This window comes from Cavia porcellus, unplaced genomic scaffold (assembly GCF_034190915.1).
Source record: "Cavia porcellus strain 051 isolate PalLab524CR breed Dunkin Hartley unplaced genomic scaffold, mCavPor4.1 scaffold_7, whole genome shotgun sequence".
Classification (NCBI taxonomy): domain Eukaryota; kingdom Metazoa; phylum Chordata; class Mammalia; order Rodentia; family Caviidae; genus Cavia; species Cavia porcellus.
Genome location: NW_026947490.1, coordinates 21,424,625 through 21,447,506, shown reverse-complemented (window position 1 = coordinate 21,447,506; position 22,882 = coordinate 21,424,625). Strand labels below are relative to the sequence as shown.

Here is a 22,882-nt window from a genome sequence, read left to right as displayed (position 1 = left end):
AGCCACCTGTACACTCAGGTCAAAGGAAATGGCCAGACACATTCTAGTGAAGCTGCATGCCCTCCCCATTCCAGGTCCCCCAGAAGCAGACCAGGGCTCCAGAACTCAACAACTGTCTCTGACATTGGTCATCTTGGAAGGCGCCCTGGATGAGGCTTAATAATACTGGTGCAGTATGGCATAAATGTAAAAGTAGAGAGAACTTCAGAAGAAACTCTGGGTAGGGCTGTATACATATGGCCTGGTATGGTGACCCAAGGCTGTCGAATTTGAATCACATAGACTGGAGCCTCAAGCCAGGCTTTGTGATGATGGTGACATCTTGGAGAAGTCACTCTGTCCCCTTCCTAGCCTCAGCTGACTTCCCTAAAACCAATGATAAAACATTTGCCTCAAGTAGTTAGTAGGAATATTCAATAAATACATTCTAAGTTCCTTACTGGTGCCTGGCATATAGAAAGTGCTTGATGAATGCTGATCCTTAGTGCATGGGGGGGGGGGTGAGGACATGATAGTGGACTAGATGGGTGGGTGGAGGCAGCTGAGAAAAAGGCTTCCATTGCCTGCCCGACATGCTGGCTTCTGTCTCGCTTCCCAGTCCCCTCCTCTGCAGCTCAAGAATCTGAACATCTCTGCCAGCTAGGACATTCCTAGGTTTGTGCCCACTCACTTGTTCTGCCCCATGTGAGGCTGTTCGGGCCTTGTCCCATGAAATGTGCCAGAAACTGGAATGGCTCTGACTTTGAGGTGCTCCCCCAGGCCTCTGTATGTGTGTGTAACTGGGAGCACCCACTGCTTTTCTAAAAGCAAAATTTTGAAATACATGTGGCTCCATAGATTTTGGGCAAGGGTTTGTGGACCTGCACTGTCCATAGAAGGTTTGAGCAGGAGTGAGCAAGGCAGGCCTGGGCATTGAGATCCCCAGAGCTGTTGTCGGGGGTCAGATTGGTCGGGGGAGGCACTGGGGACCCATGCTCTGGCTGGGGTGAGAGGAAGAGCCTTGAACTCAGCAAGTGGTTGCAACTGGGTGCTGAGGAGGGGACAGTCAAAGAGAAATTCAGAAAGCCTCAGTGGCTGAAGGGAGCTCCTAGACATGGGTCTTTTCTGACATTTCCAGCCTGTGTGATAGTTGGACATGGAGTGGGCAGACCAGGATCTGGAGCTCTGTGACAAGTCCAGCTTAGGTCTGGTGTGGAGGGGAGCGGGAAGAGGCATAGGAAGTAGGAGGTTGGCGCCTGGCTGGGAGTGAGTGAGCCAGGTCTCTTGCCCTCCAGACTCGGCTGTGGGGGATCCCCCTGCTCCCCGATGCCTCGCTCTCCAGAGGAATGCCGACGGCTCCGGACCTGCAGTGAGTGTCTGGCCCGCCATCCCCGGACCCTGCAGCCTGGAGATGGAGAGGTAAATGGCCTGGGCTGACAAAGAGGGGCAGGACAGCTGATCCCCGCTCTTCCTTAGCTGTCCAATCCACCCTGGGGGTCTCAGGAACCATCAGGCCCTTCAGTTGTAGCTGGTTGGGAAGACCTAGATCAGGAGGGGTCCTGGGGTTGAGCCTGTCTTCTCCTGCTAGGCATCTGCCCCACGCTGTAAGTGGTGCACCAACTGCCCCGAGGGTGCCTGCATCGGGCGCAATGGCTCCTGCACCTCGGAGAATGACTGTCGCATCAACCAGCGAGAGGTGTTCTGGGCCGGGAACTGCTCCGAGGCTGCATGTGGGGCTGCTGACTGTGAGCAGTGCACACGAGAGGGCAAGTGCATGTGGACACGGCAGTTCAAGAGGACAGGTGAGCTGAAGTGCTTGGTCTTTGAGAGGGTTTGGGGCCCTGGATCCGGGGTCTGAGGGAGGAGGCCGGGCCTGGACCCCCGGGTCTGAGGGAAGGGAACTGGGGCCTGGTCCCCTGGTCTGACAAGTGGGTACCATCATCCCTTGCCCCTGACTGCAGGGGAGACCCGCCGCATCCTCTCAGTGCAGCCCACCTATGACTGGACATGCTTCAGCCACTCTCTGCTAAATGTGTCCCCAATGCCAGTTGAATCGTCACCCCCACTCCCCTGCCCTACCCCCTGTCACCTACTGCCCAACTGCACTTCCTGCCTGGACTCCAAGGGTGCAGATGGGGGCTGGCAGCACTGTGTCTGGAGCAGCAGCCTCCAACAGGTACTGGCACTGACCTTTTGTTTTCTTTGTCTTCCTCCTGCCTCCATCTCCATCATAGCTCCAGCCCCATCGTCTTCTTTCTCCCTCCTCCCACTATCTTCCTTCCTTCATCTTGTGAATCCCCTGCTGTTTTTTTTGGCCACACTGTTGTGTCCATGTCCTGACTCCTTACCCCTCTCTGTCTCCAGCTCTCATTCTCTCTATCTGTCTGTCTGTTTGTCTGTCTGTCTGTCTCTCTCTCTCTCTGTCTCTCTTTCTTTCTCTGGTACCAGTGATTGAATCCAAGCTCTTTGCACCTCGGTACATCCCCAACCCCCAGCCCTTATTTTTATTTTGAAGCAGTGTCTTAATAAGTCACTATGTTGCCCAGGCTGAATTTGTGACCTGTGTGTGCTGGGATTACAGGCATGTGCCTCCCGCTTCTCGCCATGTCTCCTCAATCTCCTTTTTCTGTTTCCTTCTCCATCTCTCTCGCTTTACCTTGGTAACTTTTGGTGTAAGAAACAAGTAGCCTGCTGGGCTCAGCACTTGGGAAGCTGAGATAGGAGGACTGCTGTGAGGTTTAGGCCAGCCTAGGGTACATAAGTGACGTCAAGACCAGCCTGTCACTACGTAGTGAGATCCTGTGTCCATAAAAAAGCTGGGATATAGCTCAGTAGCCTAAGTACCTGCCCGGCAAGAGCAAGGTCTTTGAGATCAATTCTCAGTACCCCAAAGCAGAGGGAGAGACAGCCCTGAAACTCATTTTGTTAAAAGAATCTAGGGCATTTGATGAATCTGAGGAGAGAAAGTGCTGCTCCTTTGCTTTTGGCCCTGTGGCCTGTAACGTCAGCGCTTCTTCCACACAGCTGACTCCTTTGATGTTCCTTGGCTTCATCAGCAACACACATGGCCTCAAGTGACAGCCTTGGACCTCATTCATTTACCTTTCTAATGTCACAGGCCACAGTCCCCTCTGTCATTAGCTCACATTCTCAAGGAGAGGCTCTCACCCTGCTCGTGAATCGGGTGTGCAGCCTCGGTCCAATGAGGCATGCGAGGGGGGCTTAGAAGTGCGTGGTTCAAACAGGGCAGGGCAGGGCATGCCAGGGCCTTGTCTATGTCTGCGGTCAGAGAGGGGTGATTGTTGGAGGTCACCATGTGTCCAGGACAGTCAGAACCCTTGAGCGTTCACAACATCCTCTCCATTTCCAGAAAATCAGTTTCAAAGATGCATCTGTGTAGCGTGATTCAGCTATCCCTGTGGCAGACAAAGGCATTTCATTTACATTCCTCTGTCCCATCTGGCAGGAAGTTGCTCTCTGAGTCCCTAGCTGTGTACTCCTCCCATACCTTGATTGTGCAAGAGCCAGTGGAGGTGTGCCCGCTCACCACGCCACAGCCTGCTCCCCCACTCCGCCAGCACCCAGAAGTGCAGAGAAAACAGGACAGTGGCCATTAGAGCGTCTGTGTCTAGAGTAGCTATACAGAGAAACCGATATTACTTCCTGCAGTTCCAGGCCAGGAGGGCAGGGCACAGAGGAGCATAGGCACGTAGGGCGGAAGCCCCACCCAGCAGCGGCTTGCATGTTGGCTCATTTGCCTTGAGATCAAAAGCTCAAGTTCCCAGCTTAGCTGGCCCTGGGTTTGAATCTAGCCTTACCACTTCCTAGTTCTTTGACATTAGGTGAGTAATTTTCCATCCTAAGCCTTTTTCATTATTACTTTGAAGCAGGTTCTTGTTAAGTTACTCAGGCAGGACAGTTCTCTTGCCTCAGCCTCTTGAGTTCTGGGACTACAGGCATAGCTACTGAGCCAGTGCTGGTGCTCTTGTAAGGAGTGGTGCTGGGAGGGCCAGTCTGGCCATCTGCAGTTGAGGATTCCTGATCTCCACTGAGTGAGACAACTCCTGGGAATCCCCTTCAGGGTTCTCTATGGGTTTGAAGTGTAGCACAAGGACAAAGGCCCTATGGCATTGATCTGCAAAAGCAGAGACCTCTTGTCTCCATACCTGGGGTCTTTCTGGCAATGTAAGTCCTCCCCTAAAATTCCCTAGATTTCTGTGATTTGTCTTTGTGGACTCCTGGGACCAGAAGGCAACACCAGAGCACCAGTTGGCACATTCAGCTCTTCCAGAGCCTCTGTACCTTCTAGGCTCACATGCCTGAAGGGCATGGGCAGCTCTCAAGATGAGTAACTGGCCAGGAGGGAGGCAGGAGGAAGTGGTGGGGGCAACGAATTGGAGCCTGCCTAGAGGGCCACACAGCACAAAGTTCATGTTGTGTATGAAATTCGAGGGGACTTTTGCCAGGTCATCTGACTTCTATGCAATCTCCTAGCTTTAAGGTATTGGCTTGGATTTTGTTTTGTTTCGTTTTTAGAGGTAAGATCTAACTGTGTAGTCCAGGCTGGCCTTAAAGTCACTATGTAACCCAGACTCTCTACCTAGGCTCAAACTCACTGCAGTTCTCTTTGCCTCAGATTCCTGAGTGCTGGGATTACAAGTGTGTGCCACCATGGCTGGCTTCCTTTAAAACAAGGGTCTTGTTCTGTAATCCAGGCTGTAATCCCAGCCTCGTGAGTGCTAGGATTACAGGCATATGCCACCACACAGCTTCCTTGAATTTGTTTTTTTTTTTTTCGTACCGGGGATTGAACTCATGACTGAGCACTTGCAAAGCAGGCATGCTCCTGAGCTAAATCCCCAGCCCTACTTGAATGTTTTAAAAATATCACTACACAGACCAAATGTAAACGGTGTACAGGTCAGACCTGCTATGATGTAGCTCAAGGGTTGTCAGATTTGAATCATCTGGCATTGTTCTTTGGGATGGCTTTGACCTCAGAACCTAGACAAGCGACCCAGGGCTGTCCTTCCTGGACTCCCTCCATCCCTCCTCTTCCCTCCCTCCAACAAGTTCATTTGAACACCTTTGGGTGTTTTATTAAACTGCGGGGTACGTAAGCAGGTAAACTGAGATTGTGCTCTTAGAACTTAGGTTTACATGTCTTTTCCAAGAACACAGGAAATGAAGTTTGTTATGTGGGCATCACTGCATTTACTGCTAGGCAGGTCAGCAGAACCTGCTAGCCAGCTCTGAGGACTCTGCCCCTTCCCACACACATTGCCCCACCATCTGCACTCAGTTTAGATCTGAAAGCTCAGCCTGACAGAGAAAGAGTTAAACACACACACACACACACACACACACACACACACACACACACACACACACACAGGAAAAGGGGGCTAGAAATGTAGTTCAGTGGTAAAGCACTTGCGTAGCATGTAAAAAGCCCTGAGTTTGATCTCTAGCAATGCATAAAAACGGAAAAAGAACACAGAATTTGTGACATGCCTAAGGCATGGAAATATTAGACTGCTTAGCAGCAAATCTGCCTCTGGTCAGCCCAACCCTCAGTGGGCACAGAGCTCCAGCCACAGGAATTGGGGTTTTCTATTTCAGGGTTCCACAGTTGCTTTGCTTTTTCTTAAGTGCTTTCAGACAGCCAGCCCATATTAAGCCCTTCCCTCTCCTACTTCGTTTAAGGCCAAAGCAGTAAATAAAATGCTCTTAAATACTGAGGTAAGCTTCCAAGGGTCGGAACCTCATATGCATGTGGTCTGGGTCCAAACACAGAAGGAGTGGCTTTTGTGTTGCTGCCAGACCCCTCGCCCAAGTCTTCTCAGCTTCCCAGCCTGGGTGGGAGAGATTTTTTGCCCGGCAGCCAGGTTCATGTTTGTCTAAGCAACTGTGGCTTGTAAGCCCACTCTTAAAACTGTGTCTCTTTCATTGCCTGCCTTTAGCAGCAGGAAACAGGAGTACCCTGAGCTGGGGTAGGAAGTGCAGCCAGTCGGGTTATGAGTGTTTACTGCTGAGCACTGAAACACTCGCCTAGCATGTTCAAGGGCCTGGGTTACAGCCTCGGCACCGATAACGATATTGCACTGGTTCTCGCCAGGGGCTGGAGGTGGCAGCCAGGTAGCTGCCTCTCCCTAGGCCTCACTACCCTTTGTATTCCTGCTTTTTTCTTCCTTTCCATGTCTTCTTCATTTGCATGTTGCCTGTTCATGCAAACATCCTTCCAGCCTGTGTCTGTGTGATCTTTCCATTTCCAGGACCTCCCCAGTCCTACTTCCAGCACTGAAACCTGTATAACAAAGGCTTGAGAGGGAGCCTGGGAAGGCCCAGCCGATGTCCTGGGCTGGCTTGGTCAGGGAGGGCAGGACCTCCAGGAGGATACAGCTTGGGGAGAGCTCCACAATGTTGTGTTTGACCCCCTTTTCCTGTCTCTCTCTCCCTACCCCACTTCCCCTCTGGACAGTGTCTGAGCCCCTCCTACCTGCCCCTTCGATGTATGGCTGGAGGCTGTGGGCGGCTGCTCCGGGGACCTGAGAGCTGCTCCCTGGGCTGTGCTCAAGCAACCCAGTGTGCCCTGTGCCTGCGGCGCCCTCACTGTGGCTGGTGTGCATGGGGGGGCCAGGATGGGGGTGGCCACTGCATGGAAGGTGGACTCAGCGGCCCTCGTGATGGTGAGAGGGATTTGGAGTGGCGAGGGAACTGGCTGGGGTATGGTGTGGAGAACACAGGGGGCACTGTTGGGGATGTGTCGTGTATCGCTCATGAGCAGGGTCACCTGGGTGTCTGGGGGGTAAGTGGTGCAGAAGCACCCAAGTGAAGCTCTGAATCTCTGGAGCCAGGGTTGACGTGTGGGGGTTCTGGGGCCTCCTGGGCCTTCCTGTCCTGCCCCCCTGAGGACGAGTGTGCAAACGGGCATCATGACTGTAATGAGACCCAAAACTGCCACGACCAGCCCCACGGCTACGAGTGCAGCTGCAAGATGGGCTACACCATGGACAAGTGAGACTCTGGCTGGACTGTGGGTGGGCAGGAGGGGACACACAGGCCTGGTGGGAGAGTGCTTGGGGAGCAGTGAGGGATGAGGTCTGTGCAAAGCCTGGAGGGCATGCAGGTGGAGGGATTGATCAGGATGGGGAAGATGAGCTCCTGCCCTGGCCATCTCCCCTGACCCCCACTCCGCCCCGCAGTGTGACGGGCCTGTGCCGCCCTGTGTGCGCCCAGGGCTGCGTGAATGGCTCATGTGTGGAGCCTGACCACTGCCGCTGCCACTTCGGCTTTGTGGGCCGCAACTGTTCCACAGAATGTCGTTGCAATCGTCATAGTGAGTGTGCTGGCGTGGGAGCCCGAGACCACTGCCTGCTCTGCCGCAACCACACTAAGGTGGGCCGCGCTGGGGCCCAGACCCCTCATCTTGGGACCCAGGCCCTTGCTTGCCTTCAGTCTGTTCTCTGGATGTGGGTTTCTTTTGTTTTCTGTGGCACTGGGGATCAACCCGAGGGCCTCCCATATGGTAGGCAATGCCCGGCCGCTGAACTACATCTTCAGCCCTGCTTGTTCTGAGTCCTTGTAAGCGGTGGAAGGGAAACAGGAGTATGGCTCCGAAAGGTGTGGAAGCCTCCGGGCAGGGTGGGGGGACTGTAGTCGTGGACAGATTGTGGGCTGGGGCAGAAAGGCAGGTGTGTGAAGAGAAAGCTTGTTGCCTGCCTGCCTTCCTTTCTGGAACTGGGTAGTACTGAACTTGGGGCCTTCACCCAGAGCTACATAGTTGTTTATATTCCTGGCCCTTCTTTATTTTTTATTTTGAGACAGTCTTGCTAAATTGCTCTGGCAGATTGGGACTGAATTTGTGATCTTTCTGCCTCAGCTTTCCTAAACAGCTGGGATTACAGATCTATACTAGCATTCCTGGTTGTGAGGGTTTATTGAATTCAAGAATTAGGGCTAAAAGTAAGCAAATGAAAGTTTTCTGAACACAGATAGGCAGGGATGGTCCTTACCAAGTGCCAATCCCTTACATCCCCCACCCCTTGATTCACTAACACTTCTGACCACTCTGACCTGGGTTCCCAGGGCAGCCACTGTGAGCAGTGCCTCCCACTGTTTGTGGGCTCAGCCGTGGGGGGCGGGACCTGCCGGCCCTGTCATGCTTTCTGTCGTGGCAACAGCCACGTCTGCGTCTCCAGGAAGGAGCTTGAAATGGCCAGGAGGGAGCCTGAAAAGTACTCACTGGATCCAGAGGAGGTAAAAGAGGCTGGGCTTGGACCTCTGGGTCTGAGGAAGGAGACCAGGCTTGGATCCGCTGGGTCTGAGGGGGGAGACTGGGCCAGGACCCCAGGATCTGAGGGAGGAGGCTGGGCCAGGATCCCTGAGTCTGAGGGAGGAGGGGATGACCCATGCTTTTTTGTGATCACATGTCTTCCTTTGGCCAGATTGAAAACTGGGTGACTGAGGGTCCTAGTGAAGATGAAGCTGTGTGTGTGAACTGTCAGAATAACAGCTATGGGGACAAATGTGAGAGCTGCCTCCATGGCTACTTCCTCCTGGATGGAAAGTGTACCAAGTGAGAACAAAGGCTAGAACCCTCACCCTTATCTCTAGGAGTAACTCTTGAGCCATACTCTCTTCCCCAGTCTTCTTCTGTCAGTCAGAGGAGGGCAATCCACACTGTACACATCCAGGCCAAGTTGGGTGGGAGGATGGGCTGGGCTCAGACGAGAAATAACCTCCCTCAGAGGCCCTCACTGGGGTGCAGGCTACAGAACAGCCCTGGCGGAGGCATGCTGGCAAGAAGAGAAGGCTGCTGAGAGAGGAGGCCTTGAAACAACCTCCAACTTCATTTCCTTTCTTCTGAATGTTTGGGTGACTCAGGTCAGTTCGACCTGGGTTCTAATCCTGACTGCCATTTAATGGCTCTATGGCCTTGGGTAATTGGTTGGAGCTCTGGGAGCCTCAGAGGCCCTGTATATTAGTAATCAGCTTTACATAATGCCTGACATTTACAGTTTAAAGGAAAGATTGAATTGAACTCACAGTTTCAGGCGATTCAGTCCATGGTTAGCCAGCTCCAATGCAGAAGCATCCTGGTGGAAGTCATGATGGAGGAAAGATACTTAGTTCATAAAAGCCAGGAAGCAGAGCAGAGAAAAACAGCCCAAGAGTGAAAGCTTGAACCAGATATAGTATCCAAGATCATACCTCCATAGCCCATCCAGACACACTCAGAAGTGTGTCCTACCAATCCCATAGGTGGCACTCAAGCCAATCGAGTTGACAGTGAAGCCCAACCATCACATCCTGAGTACTCAGTAACCCAGTCTTCTTCCCCATCCCCAGATGCCAGTGTAATGGTCATGCAGACACCTGTAACGAGCAAGATGGGACAGGCTGCCCATGTCAGAATAACACAGAGACAGGCACATGCCAGGGCAGTTCCCCCAGTGACCGCCGAGACTGCTACAAGTATCAGGTATGGCTGGAGAAGGGAAATGTGGGCTGAAATGTCCATATCCCCAAAGAAGCAAGACGAGCAACAAGGTTGTGACACTGATCTTAGGTTGAGGTCAGCATGTTAGACTGTTTCTGTGTCTCAGTCAGTTGCAGGCCCTGGGCATTGATACTGGAAACCCATACTGTGGAGCTCAGACTGGTATAGAAGAAAGTCTCTATTACGTATAGTCATAACTTGAAGGTTGCTAGTGCCAGCAAACCCATCTCATATTAACTTAAGACAAAAAGGCAGTGGGCTGATTCTCAAAACTGAGGTCTAGAGTCCATCTTCCAAAATAACTGAATCCAGGTGAGCCTCAGTGCCACTCACTGGGTGACACCAAGGACAGCAGTGCTGGAATGTCAGGTTCTAGTAGCATCCACACTGTGCCAGGGACATCCTGGGGGAGCAGGTAGGCTTAGGGCAGTGGCCACTTACATCAGGTACCTTATTAGCTCTGTGAGGGGACAGCCCTACCTGAGCTTGAGCCTGATGTTTTCTCCACCCCTACCCTGCCCACAGTGCGCCAAGTGCCGGGAGTCATTCCACGGGAGCCCACTGGGTGGCCAGCAGTGCTACCGCCTCATCTCAGTGGAGCAAGAGTGCTGCCTGGACCCCACCTCCCAGACCAACTGCTTCCATGAACCCAAGCGCCGGGCCCTGGGCCCTGGCCGCACTGTCCTCTTTGGTGTGCAGCCCAAATTCACCAATGTGGACATACGCTTGACACTGGATGTGACCTTCGGTGCTGTGGACCTCTACGTCTCCACCTCCTATGACACCTTTGTAGTTCGAGTGGCCCCTGACACTGGCATCCACACTGTACACATCCAGCCTCCCCCTCCCCCGCCTCCACCCCTACCTCCCGCTGATGGTGGGCCCCGGGTAGCCGGGGACCCAGGAGGACCAGGGGCTGGAAGTGGGCCAGGCACACCTCCAGAGCCACGAGTACGGGAGGTATGGCCACGGGGCCTGATTACCTATGTGACGGTGACGGAGCCATCTGCCGTGCTGGTGGTCCGAGGAGTGCGGGACCGGCTAGTCATCACCTACCCACATGAGCACCATGCCCTCAAGTCTAGCCGCTTCTACCTGCTGCTGCTGGGCGTGGGGGACCCAAGTGGGCCCGGAGCCAACGGCTCAGCTGACTCTCAGGGCCTGCTGTTCTTCCGGCAGGACCAGGCTCACATAGACCTGTTTGTCTTCTTCTCAGTCTTCTTTTCCTGCTTCTTCCTCTTCCTCTCTCTCTGTGTGCTCCTCTGGAAGGCCAAGCAGGCCCTGGACCAGCGGCAGGAGCAGCGCCGACACCTGCAGGAAATGACCAAGATGGCCAGCCGCCCTTTTGCCAAAGTCACCGTCTGCTTCCCGCCAGACCCCACTGCCCCAACCCCTGCCTGGAAGCCAGCAGGACTCCCACCACCCGCCTTCCGCCGCTCTGAGCCTTTCCTCGCTCCTCTGCTGCTGACAGGGGCCGGTGGACCCTGGGGACCCATGGGAGGGGGTTGCTGCCCACCGGCCATCCCTGCTACCACCACTGGCCTTCGAGCGGGGCCTATCACCCTTGAGCCCACAGAGGATGGCATGGCTGGTGTAGCCACACTACTGCTCCAGCTGCCTGGCGGGCCCCACGCACCCAATGGAGCCTGCCTGGGGTCAGCACTTGTTACGCTGCGACACAGGCTGCATGACTACTGTGGGGGTGGCGGGAGTGCAGGGGGGAGTGGACATGGGGCCGGTGTAGGCCGAAAGGGGCTCTTGAGCCAGGACAACCTAACCAGTATGTCACTCTGACCTGCCGTGTGTCCTCAGCCTCAGCAGCCAACTCAGCTGATAGGACCACCCTGGACTGGGGGGTCCCTGGACACTGGCTCCTTAGAGACCACTGGTTCCCTTCCCCCAGGGGTCCCCTTTGTTCTGCATTCAGCAACTATTTATTGAATCCTACTTTGTGCCAGGCACTGTTGTAGGCACAGAACAAAGCAGGCAGTGAGAGAGGATTCTCTGATCTCATGGGACTTAGGTTCTAGTGAAAGGAGACAGTCTGCACACATACACATAAAAAAGTGTCGTTTCAGAGAAGTGCAAATGTTACGAGACCTGGGCAGGCTGTGGTGGTGAAGGGTGTGCAGTGAAGTTGATTGTGCCTTCCAGGAAGCTGTACTGAGGGAGAGAGGCTCTGGCCATGGGAAGAGCTTTGGGAAATGGGTTCCAGGCAAATGGAACTGCAGGGCAGAGGATGGAGGTGGCACCCAGCTTGCTGGAAGGACCAGAAAACGTTATCAGCCAGGTGAAGTGTGAGGACATGAGACAGGACCTTCTGAGCCCTGGGCAGGGGCTTTTGGTTTTACCCCAAGGGCAATAAGAAGCTGTTGAATAGTTTTGTGAGGCAGGGCCCATGCCTCTTTAGTTGTGGTGTAGGGAGTGGGTTGGAGGGGTCAGGAGAGGCACCAGGAGGGCAGGGGGCCATAGTGGGCTGGACCAGGGTGGTGGCACTGAGAAAGGCGGAGGCAGAGGCAGGATAAGTGTGGCAGACAGGGTGTGGATGTCGAGAAGTGCGACACATCCAGGATGGCCCTACCATTACGGCCTCTACTAATGGGGTTGCTCATAAGGGTGGGGAGGCGGCCTTGGGAAAATGAGCATCTGGGTTTGATGTGAGAAACCTTTTGGACCTTTCTTCAGTCAGGTCCAGCTGGCCCTCTGTTTCAGCAGAACGAATGAAGGGCAGGATACTGGTGGTGCTGGTGAGGGTGGCAGTGTGACTGTCCAGCCAGCAGTGAGAGAAAACAGAAAGCTGCTGCTGCTACCACCCCTGGGGTCCAGGGACAAAGCACAGGAGTGGTACTGCCTGACTCTGGCACCACAGTCACCCGGTGAGGCAGGCACAAGCGCCTCTTGGTAGGGAGGCTCGGAGGAGTCAAATCTTTGCCTGAGATGCCACTTGGGCAGGTATGGGGCATCAGTGGTGGGGGTGGGGGAACTGAAGTTGAAGAGGGTTGTGGTGGGGTCGTTGCCCACAACTCTCTTCCAGATAGTGATGCCTTGCTGACTTTAGGGGCTACCCCACCCAAGCCACCTCCTAGAACTTTTGAGCTCCTGTCATTCTTGAGGACCCCTCCTCCAAGTTTAGCCATCTTCCTGAATTTGGGTCTCTTTTCCAAGACTACATCCTCTAGCTGTTCTTTTGTGGCCCTTGGAGGGGCTGGGCCTTGCATCTTCCCTTCACTGGAAGCCCCTGTCTGAGAGGCCCCCCAGTGTGTGCATGTCAGAGGCAGATGTGGCCATGTTTAAAGAGGAGAGGAGCGACTTAACAAATAAAGCGTGGGAAAGGCCCAGGTGTCTGATTTTGATCTGCATGCTGGGGGGAGGGGGGCGGCAAATGAATGGGCATTGGCTCTGAACCAGCACCTGAGTGCTGGTACCTGGGATGAATGTCTGCCTGCTGGTGCCACCTGTGAGCAGAGTGACCTTTACCAGGCTCCTGAGTGGTGAGGAGTGGGCCTGACAGGAGCTCTTTCTCCTCAAAAGGGAAGGATAGAATGGTACAGTGGTGTAACCCCAGTACTCTTGGAAGCTGAGGCTGGAGGATCACAAGTTTGAGCTCTATCTGGGTGACTTAATAAAAGATCCTGCCTCCAAAAAGGGTGGGGATACAGCTTAGTATGGATGCTCTGTACCTCGTACCCAGGGAAAAGTGAGGGGAGCTGTGAGTAGAGACACCTTTGACCTTTCCTGGGTCCCTGCCACAAAGACACTCCAGTGTGACTCAGAGGGGAAGATGGACTCCCTTGGTCCCAAGAACGGGTTTTATTTTGGGCTCTGCTGTAAGACTGAAGAGTTCAAGCCAGACATCATGGACTGAGACAAGGCCCTAACACACTAAACTTTCTCTGGTTCAAGTCCACTCTTGGGGTCAAAGCCAGAGGCCTTGTGGGAGCCATTCCATCTCCTGATCTGGGCAGGCACAAGCCTGGGTCAGAAGGCATGTGGGAGCCAGAAGCCTCTGCCTTTCAGCCTCCGACTCAGCATGAGCATCTTGCTAGGAGTGCTCAGTGGGGTACCTCTTCTGGACAGCCAAACACAAGTTGGTTGCTTCAGGTAAGGTGTGTATGGTCTCTGATGTAGACTGGAATGACACATTGTTTTTGGGCTTGGTGGGCAATGTGGGGGATTTTCAGGGATTACTTTGGCCACATAGAAATTTTGCCACTAGGAATGGACAATAGCACCTAACCTCTGCAATGTGACTATGAACTTGACATTTACTGAATGCCGTGTGCTAGATTGTTTGCTTCATTTTATTTGATGTTTCCAACAACGGTGTTAGGTAGAAACTATGTTGTTGCCGTTTTGCAAATGAGACAAGATTTAGTTGTCAAGTGTCAGCTGCCATTTAAGCCCTAGCTCACTCAAAAACTCACATCTCTGACTGCTGGCCTGTTGTGCCCTTTGTGGAAGGTGTGTTACATTTAGCATAGGTTGACATAGCTGAGACCTATCCCAGCAGGCAGTGGGCACTAGGGTCTTCAAATTGAATTTTTTTCTGGAAATACGGCAGAATTGACTACCCTAGAATCATAGAGCAGCAGGTTATGCTGCTCAAAGACAGGGAGTCCCAAGCCAGAGGAGACTTTGCCCTGCCCAGAAAGAACTCCCCAACCGGTCATAGTGGCACAAGTCTGTAATCCCAGCACTGAAGAAGGCTGAGGCAGGAGGACTGCAAATTTGAATCCTGCCAAGACAATGAGACCCTGTCTCAAAGTTTGAAAAAGTGGTTGGTGGGAGGCTTGGGATGTAGTTCATTGTGAAGCCCCGGGTTCCTTACCCAGTTCTATCACCACTACCACCAAAACAAACAAACAAAAAATGGGCTGTGGTATACTTCAACTCTGGGTAAGGTTCAGCCTTGCCTATGGGACACAGGGTCACTCTGACCTTGATTCCTGTTCTCGACTGTGTGTGCCTCTGCACAAACGCTACATGGCATAGGTCCATCCTGCCCGTGCATCAACTCCTCAGTTCTCAGTTCTTGCTAGATGCACCAGAATGCAGGAGACTCGTGGTGGGTGAGAGGAAGCCTGGCAGGGGGTACCACAGGCCTGGCTTCTAACCCTCGTGTGCATAACCACCGCTGCTCCGGGGGCTTTGAGCAAGGGGGCATTTTAGCTAGGTCTGCATCCCTCTGGGCGCTGTGCTTGCTGCTTCACATGAGTCTTTAGTCTTCCCAGAATCATCCCCTGGAAACTTGTTCTCCTGTAAATATGCAAGCTAAGTCTCTTGCCTATGAACTCAGGGCTGACTAGGAACAAATCAGATGCTGACACAAGCCTGAACCTTCATCACCCCAACATCACCTGCAAAGTCATTTTTCCGAGGCAAAGTCATCCACTTAAGATCAGCTACAGTGGGCCCCACAATGTTCCAGGTGCTGAGAACATAGTAATGGACAAGGCCCCTGCCCTCACAGAGCTTGTAAACCAGTGGGGTGCTTGGTAGTAAATAAATGATGCAGTGTATTAGAAAGTGACCAGAAAGGGCACTTGGCACTTCCCGTTTAATATAAAGCAGGAAGGGAAGCCTCTCATACAATGATGACAGGGAGGGAATATAATATCTGAGGGAAAAACATCCAAAGCTGAGGAGGCAGCCAGTGCAAAGGCTCTGAGGCAGAAGTGCACTTAGAATTTTAGAGAAAACTGATTCATGTGGTTGGAGCAGAGGGAATAGGGAAAGACAGAAATCAGACAAGTTTGCAGAGGGAGTAAGCACCAGATTCTGAAAGTCCTTTGGTCACAGTGAGGACTGTTACTTTCAAGGGACAGAGCCATGGGAGGATGGTGAGCACATAAGGCATGTGATCTGACTTAGGTGTTCAGAGGATCCCTCTGTGGGGAAACCCAGCAAGGGAGCCACTGTGTTCTTTCAAGTTGAGGAGGGAGGGAGAAGTGAGGTGAGTACCTGTGGTGAGATCCTGGACGTATCCTGAGAGTAGAGCCAACAGACTGTGCTGCCAGCTTGGGCACTGTGTGAGACAGGCAATGAGTTAGCAATGGGTTGCAGCTTCCTGAGGTGGAAAGAATGTGGAGCAGGGGGATGGAGGAGCAGGAGCTGGATTTGGGACATGTGACGTTCAAGCAGGCTCCTAAGTACTGGAAGTGAGGATGCTACTCAGTGGTGGGGTGCAGCGGTGGAGGATCACGCAAGTAACACTCATGCTTTATTAATGCTGAGGTAGTTCTGTTATAAATACTGCAATATTTTTTTTGTCTTTTTCGTTTTTATTGATACCAGGGATCAAACGACTGCCTGTTTGCAAGGCAGGCGTTTATGCCACTGAGCTAAATCCCCAGCCCCATAATGCAATTTTTTTAAAGTCCCGCTTTCATCTGTCCTCCCTGTTCTTATACCAACCTTTTGACATATGGGGGGTTCTTACCCTCAGAAGAAAAAACAGGCTCAGAAAGGGTTATGGAAGCTGGGCTTGGTGGCACGTTCCTATAATCTCAGTGCTCGAGAGGTTGAGGTAGGATCGTTGCGAGTTCGAGACCAACCTGAGCTACAAAGTGAGCCCAAAGCCAGCTTGAACTGCATAGTGAGACCCTGTCTCAAAAAGACAAAAATAAATAAATGAATAAGGTTATGGACTGACAAAGCAAGTGGCGAGGTTTTTGGATTGGAGCCCAAGCTGGTCCAGTTTTGAGACCTGAATACTCTCTAGCCTGCCAGTTGCTTTTGAGTAAATGTTATCATGCAAAAGTGTAGTCTGCACAGGGCAATGACAATCAGTATATCAAGGGCGAGGCAGAGGCAGGTGTGGGGCTGCGTGCCCCAAACAAGAGCACTCTGGGAGGCTGAGGCAAGAGGATCAAACATTCAAGCCAAGCCTGGGCAATTTAGCAACCCAGTGAGTCCCTACCTCTAAAAAATAAAGGGATGGGGATATAGCTCAGTATGAAGGTCCTAGATTCAATCCCCAGTGCCCCAGCTGCATCCCCTAGAGAGGCAAGTTGGTGGTACGAATAGAACATTCTTACAATGAGCTAGTGAGTGGATCAGATAGTGGACCTAGAGGGCCAGCATCTTAAACGACTAAGCCTCTCCTTGAAAGAAGAGCTGCTATCTCTATTTTGGATAAACTTGGCCCTGTCTTCATGTAGTGATCTGGACAGAGCTGGCTAGGCCATTTCTTTGTCCTTTCAACTGGCTGGAAGCACTGTAAATTGGGCTGGCTCAAGAACTGATGTGTGATCTTTAAAGCCAGGTGACAGTCACTGTTTCCCTGCCCAGTGACTCCCCAAATATGTGGTTGAGCCAGGTGGGATAGAGAGTCATGCTCCACCCTGTCGGCTGGGACTTAGCCTTCAGAAAGAGGCTGTGACTTCCCAGGGTGAAAAAGATTGTACATCAGAGCTGAAGCACCGACCCCAAAATATTAGATACTACCTCAGTTGTGTTATGCAGATTACCCTCTGCAAATCTTTCCCTCTGCGTATAGCAGAGGTGATCTCAGGCCTTCTACCTAGCCCAGCTCATGGCAAAAACATATTTCCTGCCATTCTCATTGTCATTCATCCCAAGCTGTTCTCCTCATGGGGAATTAATGAAACCCAGTTTAGGCCTATAGTTGTGACCTTTGTTCCAGTGAACCACCATCTTGGCTGGTCTTAGGACGCTCTTGGCTCCCCATAACTGTGTATGTGTCTAAGTGTCTTTATTCTCGCCTTGGGTTGCACTGGCAATGGTAGATTGGAATTAACTCGCTAGAATTCCAGTAACATTTCCCTGGGATTACAAATTTAAACCTCCTGACAAGGATGTGGGGAAGGATGTTTGTAGCTGGGAAGCTGATTTAGGAGTGGCTTATATAGGAGATGTATGATTGGCTTCTCACAGGTGAGTTTTGTGGCCATACGATACACCCCTGATTCTTTGTCTTTTTTTTTTTTTTTTTTTTTTGGTGGCAGTTCTGGGGATTGAACCCAAGACCACATGCTTGTTAGGTAAGCACTTTACCAGTAGGCTACACTGCTAGCCCTGAGATAGATGTCCATTATTAATGTTCAGCATCATAAAGAGGGTTGGTTGAACTGGATAACTTTTCGGAATTCATTTCAGCTCCAGAGAGCCTTCAGTTTGACAGCTCTTTGTTTTGGAGACAAAAATACCTCAAGCCTGGTAGAAGTGTGAAGCCCAAAAGTCCATAGGTACTAAAAGAGCAGAGGAGAGCATTCCTATATATTTTTTTCTTCGACCTGAATGAAAGTGGGTTGTCACAGTGACTCTCTGTCTCACTTTTATATTAAAATATGACCAGGGCTCAGATCACTCCAAGTCAAACTAAAGTCAACTTGTAGGACTAAAACAACCTTACTCAAGCTAGAAATGGGCCTATGAGATGATGAGGCATGCAACAAGCGTGTGTCTGCAGTTGCCTGTTGATCTCTAGCCTACCCAAGTAGTTCATTAAAAGAACAAGGTGAAACTCCACACAGGAGGCTGAGGCAGGAGGATCACTGCGAGTTTGAGGCCGGCCTGGACGGCATAGTGAGAACCTCTCTCAAAACAAAAACACAAACAAAAGTGAGAAGGAAAGAAACATTTCCCAGACAGGGAAATGCTGCAGTGGGTATCCATCATCACCTTGCTCCATACCTCAGTTGTTACATCCCTGGATTTAACTGTCTGCTGGAGTTCTTGTTAACTCTTGATAAGCTCTTGCTTATCAAATCAAGGCCCGGTCATCACGACTCGGTCTTGGACCCAGTACCTCTCTAGTTGCCTGCTATTTTCTGCCTAACTTGTGTGTCTATAGTAATAAGATTCCCTTTCTGGCTTTGCTTACTTTCCCATTGTAGGCAGAATTTCAGACAGGGTCTGCAGCTCAGTGCAGTGGTTTTACGTGGTTAGGTGGAGGTCACTTGGGCTCCGACAGGGAAGACTCACCAAAGCCAAAGTCACCCCACAGCCAGTCTCCTCCAGTGCCCAACTCTTCTATCCACACCCAGACATTTCTCATGTGTCCCCACCTCCATCACCAAACCTCCCTCTCCACCCAGATTCCTTTCGTGGGACAAAAAGGATGTAGGCGGGCTTGGTTTTCAGGTTTTTATTGCGGGTGTAATTTTGGCAGTTGGACAGGGGCGAGGGGGAGGCAGACTCTCCCGGAGGGACCAGAGGAGGCCAGGCGGGACGACGACAGGCTCAGTAGGGGGAAGGTGGCAACGTCTTTACCCTCGAATCTTCAGTTCCCGCGCCATCTGACAGAGGGCGCAGGGCAGGCAAAAGGTGAGGGCCGCCCAATCGTGCCCGACGGAGCCCTAAAAGGTGGGAGAGAGGAGTCAGGAGCGCTGCGGGCTGCCCCGGAGGCAGGTCGCCAGCGCCCTGCTCCTGCGCGGTGCCGGATCCCCGGGCAGTTGGCGCGCACCTGGATGTTGTAGCGCTCGCGCATGCCGGTGCGCAGGGAGTGCAGGCCTCCGGGCAGGTAGGGCGCGCAGCAGCACTCGCCGAAGTCGTCGGAGATGCGGCAGGCGAGACACAGGGGAGCGAAAGTGCCGCACAGACCTGGGAGGGTCGGGGACCACAGATCAGGGGCGGGGCCCGCGGGGCCAGCTTCCCCGAGGGAGCTGAGCGTCAGAGGCAATAGAGAGGTCCCAGAGGGGCCTGGGCGCGAGGAGGGGTGGCTCAGCGTTTGCAGGGGGAACTGAAGTCACCAGGACAGTTGAGGCGAAAGGGAAGTTGAAAGTTGGAAGCTGAGGTCCGGGCCCTAGCAACGTGGGGGTTCTGGCCAGGGAATGCAGAGTCCCCAGGGCGGAGGTGGCAGCGCGGCCGCTAGGAGCGGCAGGTAGGTGGGGTGAGCCTCCCTCCCCTCCCGCCTCCCCGCACTCACAGACGGGCATGTCATTGCAGCAGTCCGTGAGACCCGTGTGCCAGTCACTGAGCTGGGTCTGGTAGCAGGTGCTGGCGCACTGGGGCTGAGTCGTCACAGGGTACGACATGGCTGCGGAGGGGGAGAGGTGTCAGCAGGCAGCCTGCTGGACCTCCTGGGTCTTCTGCCCCTGCCACCCTTCCCTCTGCCGGGCAGTCTAGGCGTGGCCACCAGGCCGCCCACGGTGGGGACACTATTGCATCTTCCCGTCCCTTCTGCCACATGTGGACATCCACACCCCAGTCTGTCCCTGTTCCTGCTGCCTCCTGCACATTTGGTTGCGATGGGGTGGGGTGGAGTGCAGGGGCTGAGGATCCTGGAATTCTGAGAAAAAGCAGCACCGCTTCTGGGCAGGGCCTGCACATGCCACCTCCTCCACCACATCTGAGTCTGGGCTCCAGCATCTCAGGGGACCTCTGGGGTGGAAGCAGCTGCCATTTGTCTTCGAAGCCAGGGTGCCCAGGGAAGGGAGGCAGCCAGGTTCCGGGTACTGAGAGGGTGGCAGGTCCATCCAGCGATCCCACCTTTGCCTTTCACGTTGTCGTGCATCTCAAACTGCATTTTGCTGACCCTGAGGAATCGGCGGTGTGGATGGATGTAGAGGTGGCTGCGGCAGCGGCAGTGAGGTCTGTCCAAGGGATGCTGGATACTGGGGAGGGCAGGGCAAGGGACTGGGGCACTGGGGGCTGGGCTCTCAGGGGCAAGGGAGCTGGGAAGAAAGAGGCCAAGTCAGCCCACTGGCTAGGAGAGACATGGGATCAGGGATGGGTAAGTGGGGTGGGGGGCGAGAAACTCGCCCATCTCTTTACAGCTGCCCGACAGACCCCAGAGGACCCGCCTCATACCAGAGACAGAGCTGCACAGAGGAACTAAGAGACAGTCAGACAGAGGCAGAGACGAGGGGCAAAGAGTTCTAGGCCTGCTGCCCACAGAGATGCTGCCAGCAATGCCCATGCGTTCCAGTCCCTTTGACTCCTCTGCAAGCCTACTTCACCAAGGGAAGCAGGGCTCCATGGGGTGAAGAGAGACACCCAACTCTGATGGCCCAGGTGGAAGAGGGAATGCTGAACTCCAGAATGTCCAGACCCAACTTAGTGCCGTGCAGGTTGAGAAGGCAGACTCACGGGGCATTGAGAAAGACATACATCCAGGAAGACAGACATCACAGAGATACACAAAAGGAGATGTAAGCAGGGTGGGATGGTGGCAGAACAGAGAAGAGGTGCCCAGCCTCAGCGAGCAGAGGGCTGCGGGAGGGAAGGGCTACTCCTACCTTCAGGCTGAAGATGCAGTGATGGAGACAGAGATGCAGGTGATACAGGCACTGAGTTCTCAGTTGCAGGCCAGGAGCTTTTATATGGGCAGTGCCACGTAGCCCTGGGCGGGGCTCTGACAGAGGTGTTCAGGGAGCCCAGCCGGTCTGGCTGACCCTCTTGCTCCCACTGGGATTTCCAGCCCTGCCTTTCCATTCCCCACCTCCAACCACTTCCCCTACTGCACCACCTTCTAGGACCTGGGAAACTGTGTGTGTGTGTGTGTGTGTGTGTGTGTGTGTGTGTGTGTGTGTGTGTTGGAGGGCTGCTGGGTCATCCTGCAGAGACCCAGAGAGACTGAGACAGAGACATGGCGAGAGAATGGGCGATGGAGAGACCAAAGAGATGCAGAAGAGAGCTGGAGAGAGACAGGAAGATAGAAAGATGGAGAACGATGCTGAGGCAGAGAGGGATAAAGACTCAAAAGAAAATTGGGGTTTGGGGAAGAGAGGCACAGAGATGGACAGGGGAGAGGGAGGCAGAGTGGAGGACAGGGAAGGCCAAGTGGTGTGCAGTGTGCAGAGGGGAGGGCTCCCCTTCTTTGTGCTTTGTGACCTTGATGCTTCCTGGGGAGAAAGGGGCTTAGACACTGTCACTTCCTCAGAAGAGGGAGATTCTTCTCCCATGCCGGGCCAAGAGATGAAGCCAGGCACTGTGTTTTTAGGAAGCAATTCTTGCCTGGACCAAAGTCAATAGTCACACCTCACCTCACCTCTGCATGGGAAGATGAGGAGGCTGCAGCTGAAATGGAACTGAAGTAGATGGATGTGGCCCTAGTTATGTCCTAAGTCCTAATAGAGCGGAAGACGGGGTTGGGGGCCCTGGACCCCTGGTTCTGCAAAAGGAGGAGGCTTGAGCTAAGACCCCTGGGTGTGAGGGAGGAGGACTGGGCATGACCCTGAGCTGAGGGGGTGCTGAGGGAGGAGGGAGCTAGGGTCTAGACCCCTCAGTTTGAAGCAAGAAGGCATTGGGCCTTGATGCATGGATCCCGTATCCTTAAACTCCCCTGCATACTCCTGGGTAGGCAGGGGTCCTGGGTTCCAAACTGCTGGGCTCCAGAGGTGAAGGCTGGGTTCCTCAGTTGTTGAAGTCTCCCCTCAACAGGCTTGACAGGGTGACTCAAGGAGGGAAGCGGTGTTAGAGCTGGGTGAGGTTCCCGGTACGGGTGTTACCCCAAAAATGTAGGAGGCACCAGAAAGTTAGGGTGTCAGCTGTAGAGAAGGTGCCGTCATCATCCCATACTGTAGGGAAATGGGGCGATGGGAGGTGGATCACCTGCGGGTGTGTGAGAACAGCTTTCCTCAACACCCAGCTAACACACCAGGACCCAAGGTCCGGCTCTCCAGGCCCAGCCAGATGGCTGGCTGTTCTGGTCCCCAGACTAAAGCAGTGCTCATGGTGTGACTGCGCTTGGTCTGGGAGCCTGCATGTGCTGAGGGTATCACCTCACTGCGTTCTATTTTCCCATCTCTGTATCTTCGTCTCTAACTCTGAATCTGCTTCTTTCCTGATCTCTGCAAGTCTGCTGCCAGATCTTTGTTTCTTTTTTTTTTTTTTTTTGTCTTTTTCCTTTCTATCGGTACCAGGGATTGAACTCACAACTCCCTGCTTGCAAGGCAGGTGCTTATGCCGCTGAGCTAAATCCCCAGCCTCTGCTGCCAGATCTTTGGATCTCTGGCTGCCACCTCTTAGTCTGTCTTCCCCTCAGCTCTGGTCTCTGTGCCCTTATCCCAGGGTCTCTCCTCATCTCTCCCCATGTTTCCCTCTCACCAGGCCTGTTCCAGGGAGGCAGCCTATAGGCTGCAGGTAACTCCAGGTCAGTCATTTCTGGGGACCCCAGGATTCCCAAGGTGACAGTCTGAGTTGTCCTCAAGGTTCTTCTTTTGATATACTCTGGGGGCCCCAGTTAGACACAACTCATGTAAACAAGGAAGGCAGACTAGGGAAGCTATGAGGTGGCCTGCTAGGGCACCACAGCCCACCTAGTAGGCAACCTAACTGTGTCCCCCTCTTATAGGTTATTCAGTAAGTATAGGATGCCTAGGCCAATAGGGATTTCAGATACCTTTTTTATTAGTATGTTCCATATCATAACAATTGTTTATCTGAAACTCAAGTTGAATCTGAAATTCATTTTTTTGCAGGGAGGTACTGGAGATT

General features: G+C 53.1%; 2 protein-coding genes across 3 annotated transcripts in view; one reads left to right on the top strand and one right to left on the bottom strand.

Moving 5' to 3' along the window:
• The window catches only part of Megf8 (multiple EGF like domains 8), a 43,040-nt gene extending 30,223 nt beyond the window's left edge, over nucleotides 1-12,817 (top strand). The window contains exons 32-41 of the mRNA XM_003464538.4: nucleotides 1,275-1,398; nucleotides 1,568-1,781; nucleotides 1,941-2,155; nucleotides 6,461-6,668; nucleotides 6,837-6,996; nucleotides 7,185-7,377; nucleotides 8,068-8,238; nucleotides 8,427-8,557; nucleotides 9,331-9,463; nucleotides 10,007-12,817. Coding sequence (XP_003464586.1) covers nucleotides 1,275-1,398; nucleotides 1,568-1,781; nucleotides 1,941-2,155; nucleotides 6,461-6,668; nucleotides 6,837-6,996; nucleotides 7,185-7,377; nucleotides 8,068-8,238; nucleotides 8,427-8,557; nucleotides 9,331-9,463; nucleotides 10,007-11,275 — 2,818 coding nt within the window. The 3' untranslated portion in view covers nucleotides 11,276-12,817. The remainder of the gene's footprint in view (nucleotides 1-1,274; nucleotides 1,399-1,567; nucleotides 1,782-1,940; nucleotides 2,156-6,460; nucleotides 6,669-6,836; nucleotides 6,997-7,184; nucleotides 7,378-8,067; nucleotides 8,239-8,426; nucleotides 8,558-9,330; nucleotides 9,464-10,006) is intronic.
• A 5,758-nt stretch (nucleotides 12,818-18,575) lies between these two features.
• Cnfn (cornifelin) lies at nucleotides 18,576-20,834 on the bottom strand. 2 transcript variants are annotated; one of them, XM_063252838.1, is made up of 5 exons: nucleotides 20,683-20,786; nucleotides 19,934-20,118; nucleotides 19,371-19,481; nucleotides 18,909-19,045; nucleotides 18,576-18,801 (listed from the first exon to the last, which is right to left on the bottom strand). In XM_063252838.1, the coding sequence occupies exons 2-5, from the start codon at nucleotides 19,968-19,970 to the stop codon at nucleotides 18,712-18,714; spliced, it is 375 nt and encodes a 124-aa protein (XP_063108908.1). In that variant the 5' UTR covers nucleotides 19,971-20,118; nucleotides 20,683-20,786; the 3' UTR covers nucleotides 18,576-18,711. The 2 variants fall into 2 exon arrangements, with proteins under 2 accessions (XP_063108908.1, XP_013002300.2); XM_013146846.3 differs by lacking the exon at nucleotides 19,934-20,118 and having other exon boundaries at nucleotides 20,683-20,834.
• Nucleotides 20,835-22,882: the final 2,048 nt, after the last annotated feature.

What these genes read in the sequence shown, in the direction of transcription:
- Cnfn (XM_063252838.1), bottom strand. Translation starts at nt 19,970, where the DNA reads ATGCAGTTTGAGATGCACGACAACGTGAAAGGCAAAG. An exon ending in CTGCAATGACATGCCCGTCT is followed by an intron (nt 19,046 to 19,370) that starts GTGAGTGCGGGG and finishes CGACCCTCCCAG; the next exon opens with GTCTGTGCGGCACTTTCGCT. An exon ending in GCGAGCGCTACAACATCCAG is followed by an intron (nt 18,802 to 18,908) that starts GTGCGCGCCAAC and finishes CCCACCTTTTAG; the next exon opens with GGCTCCGTCGGGCACGATTG.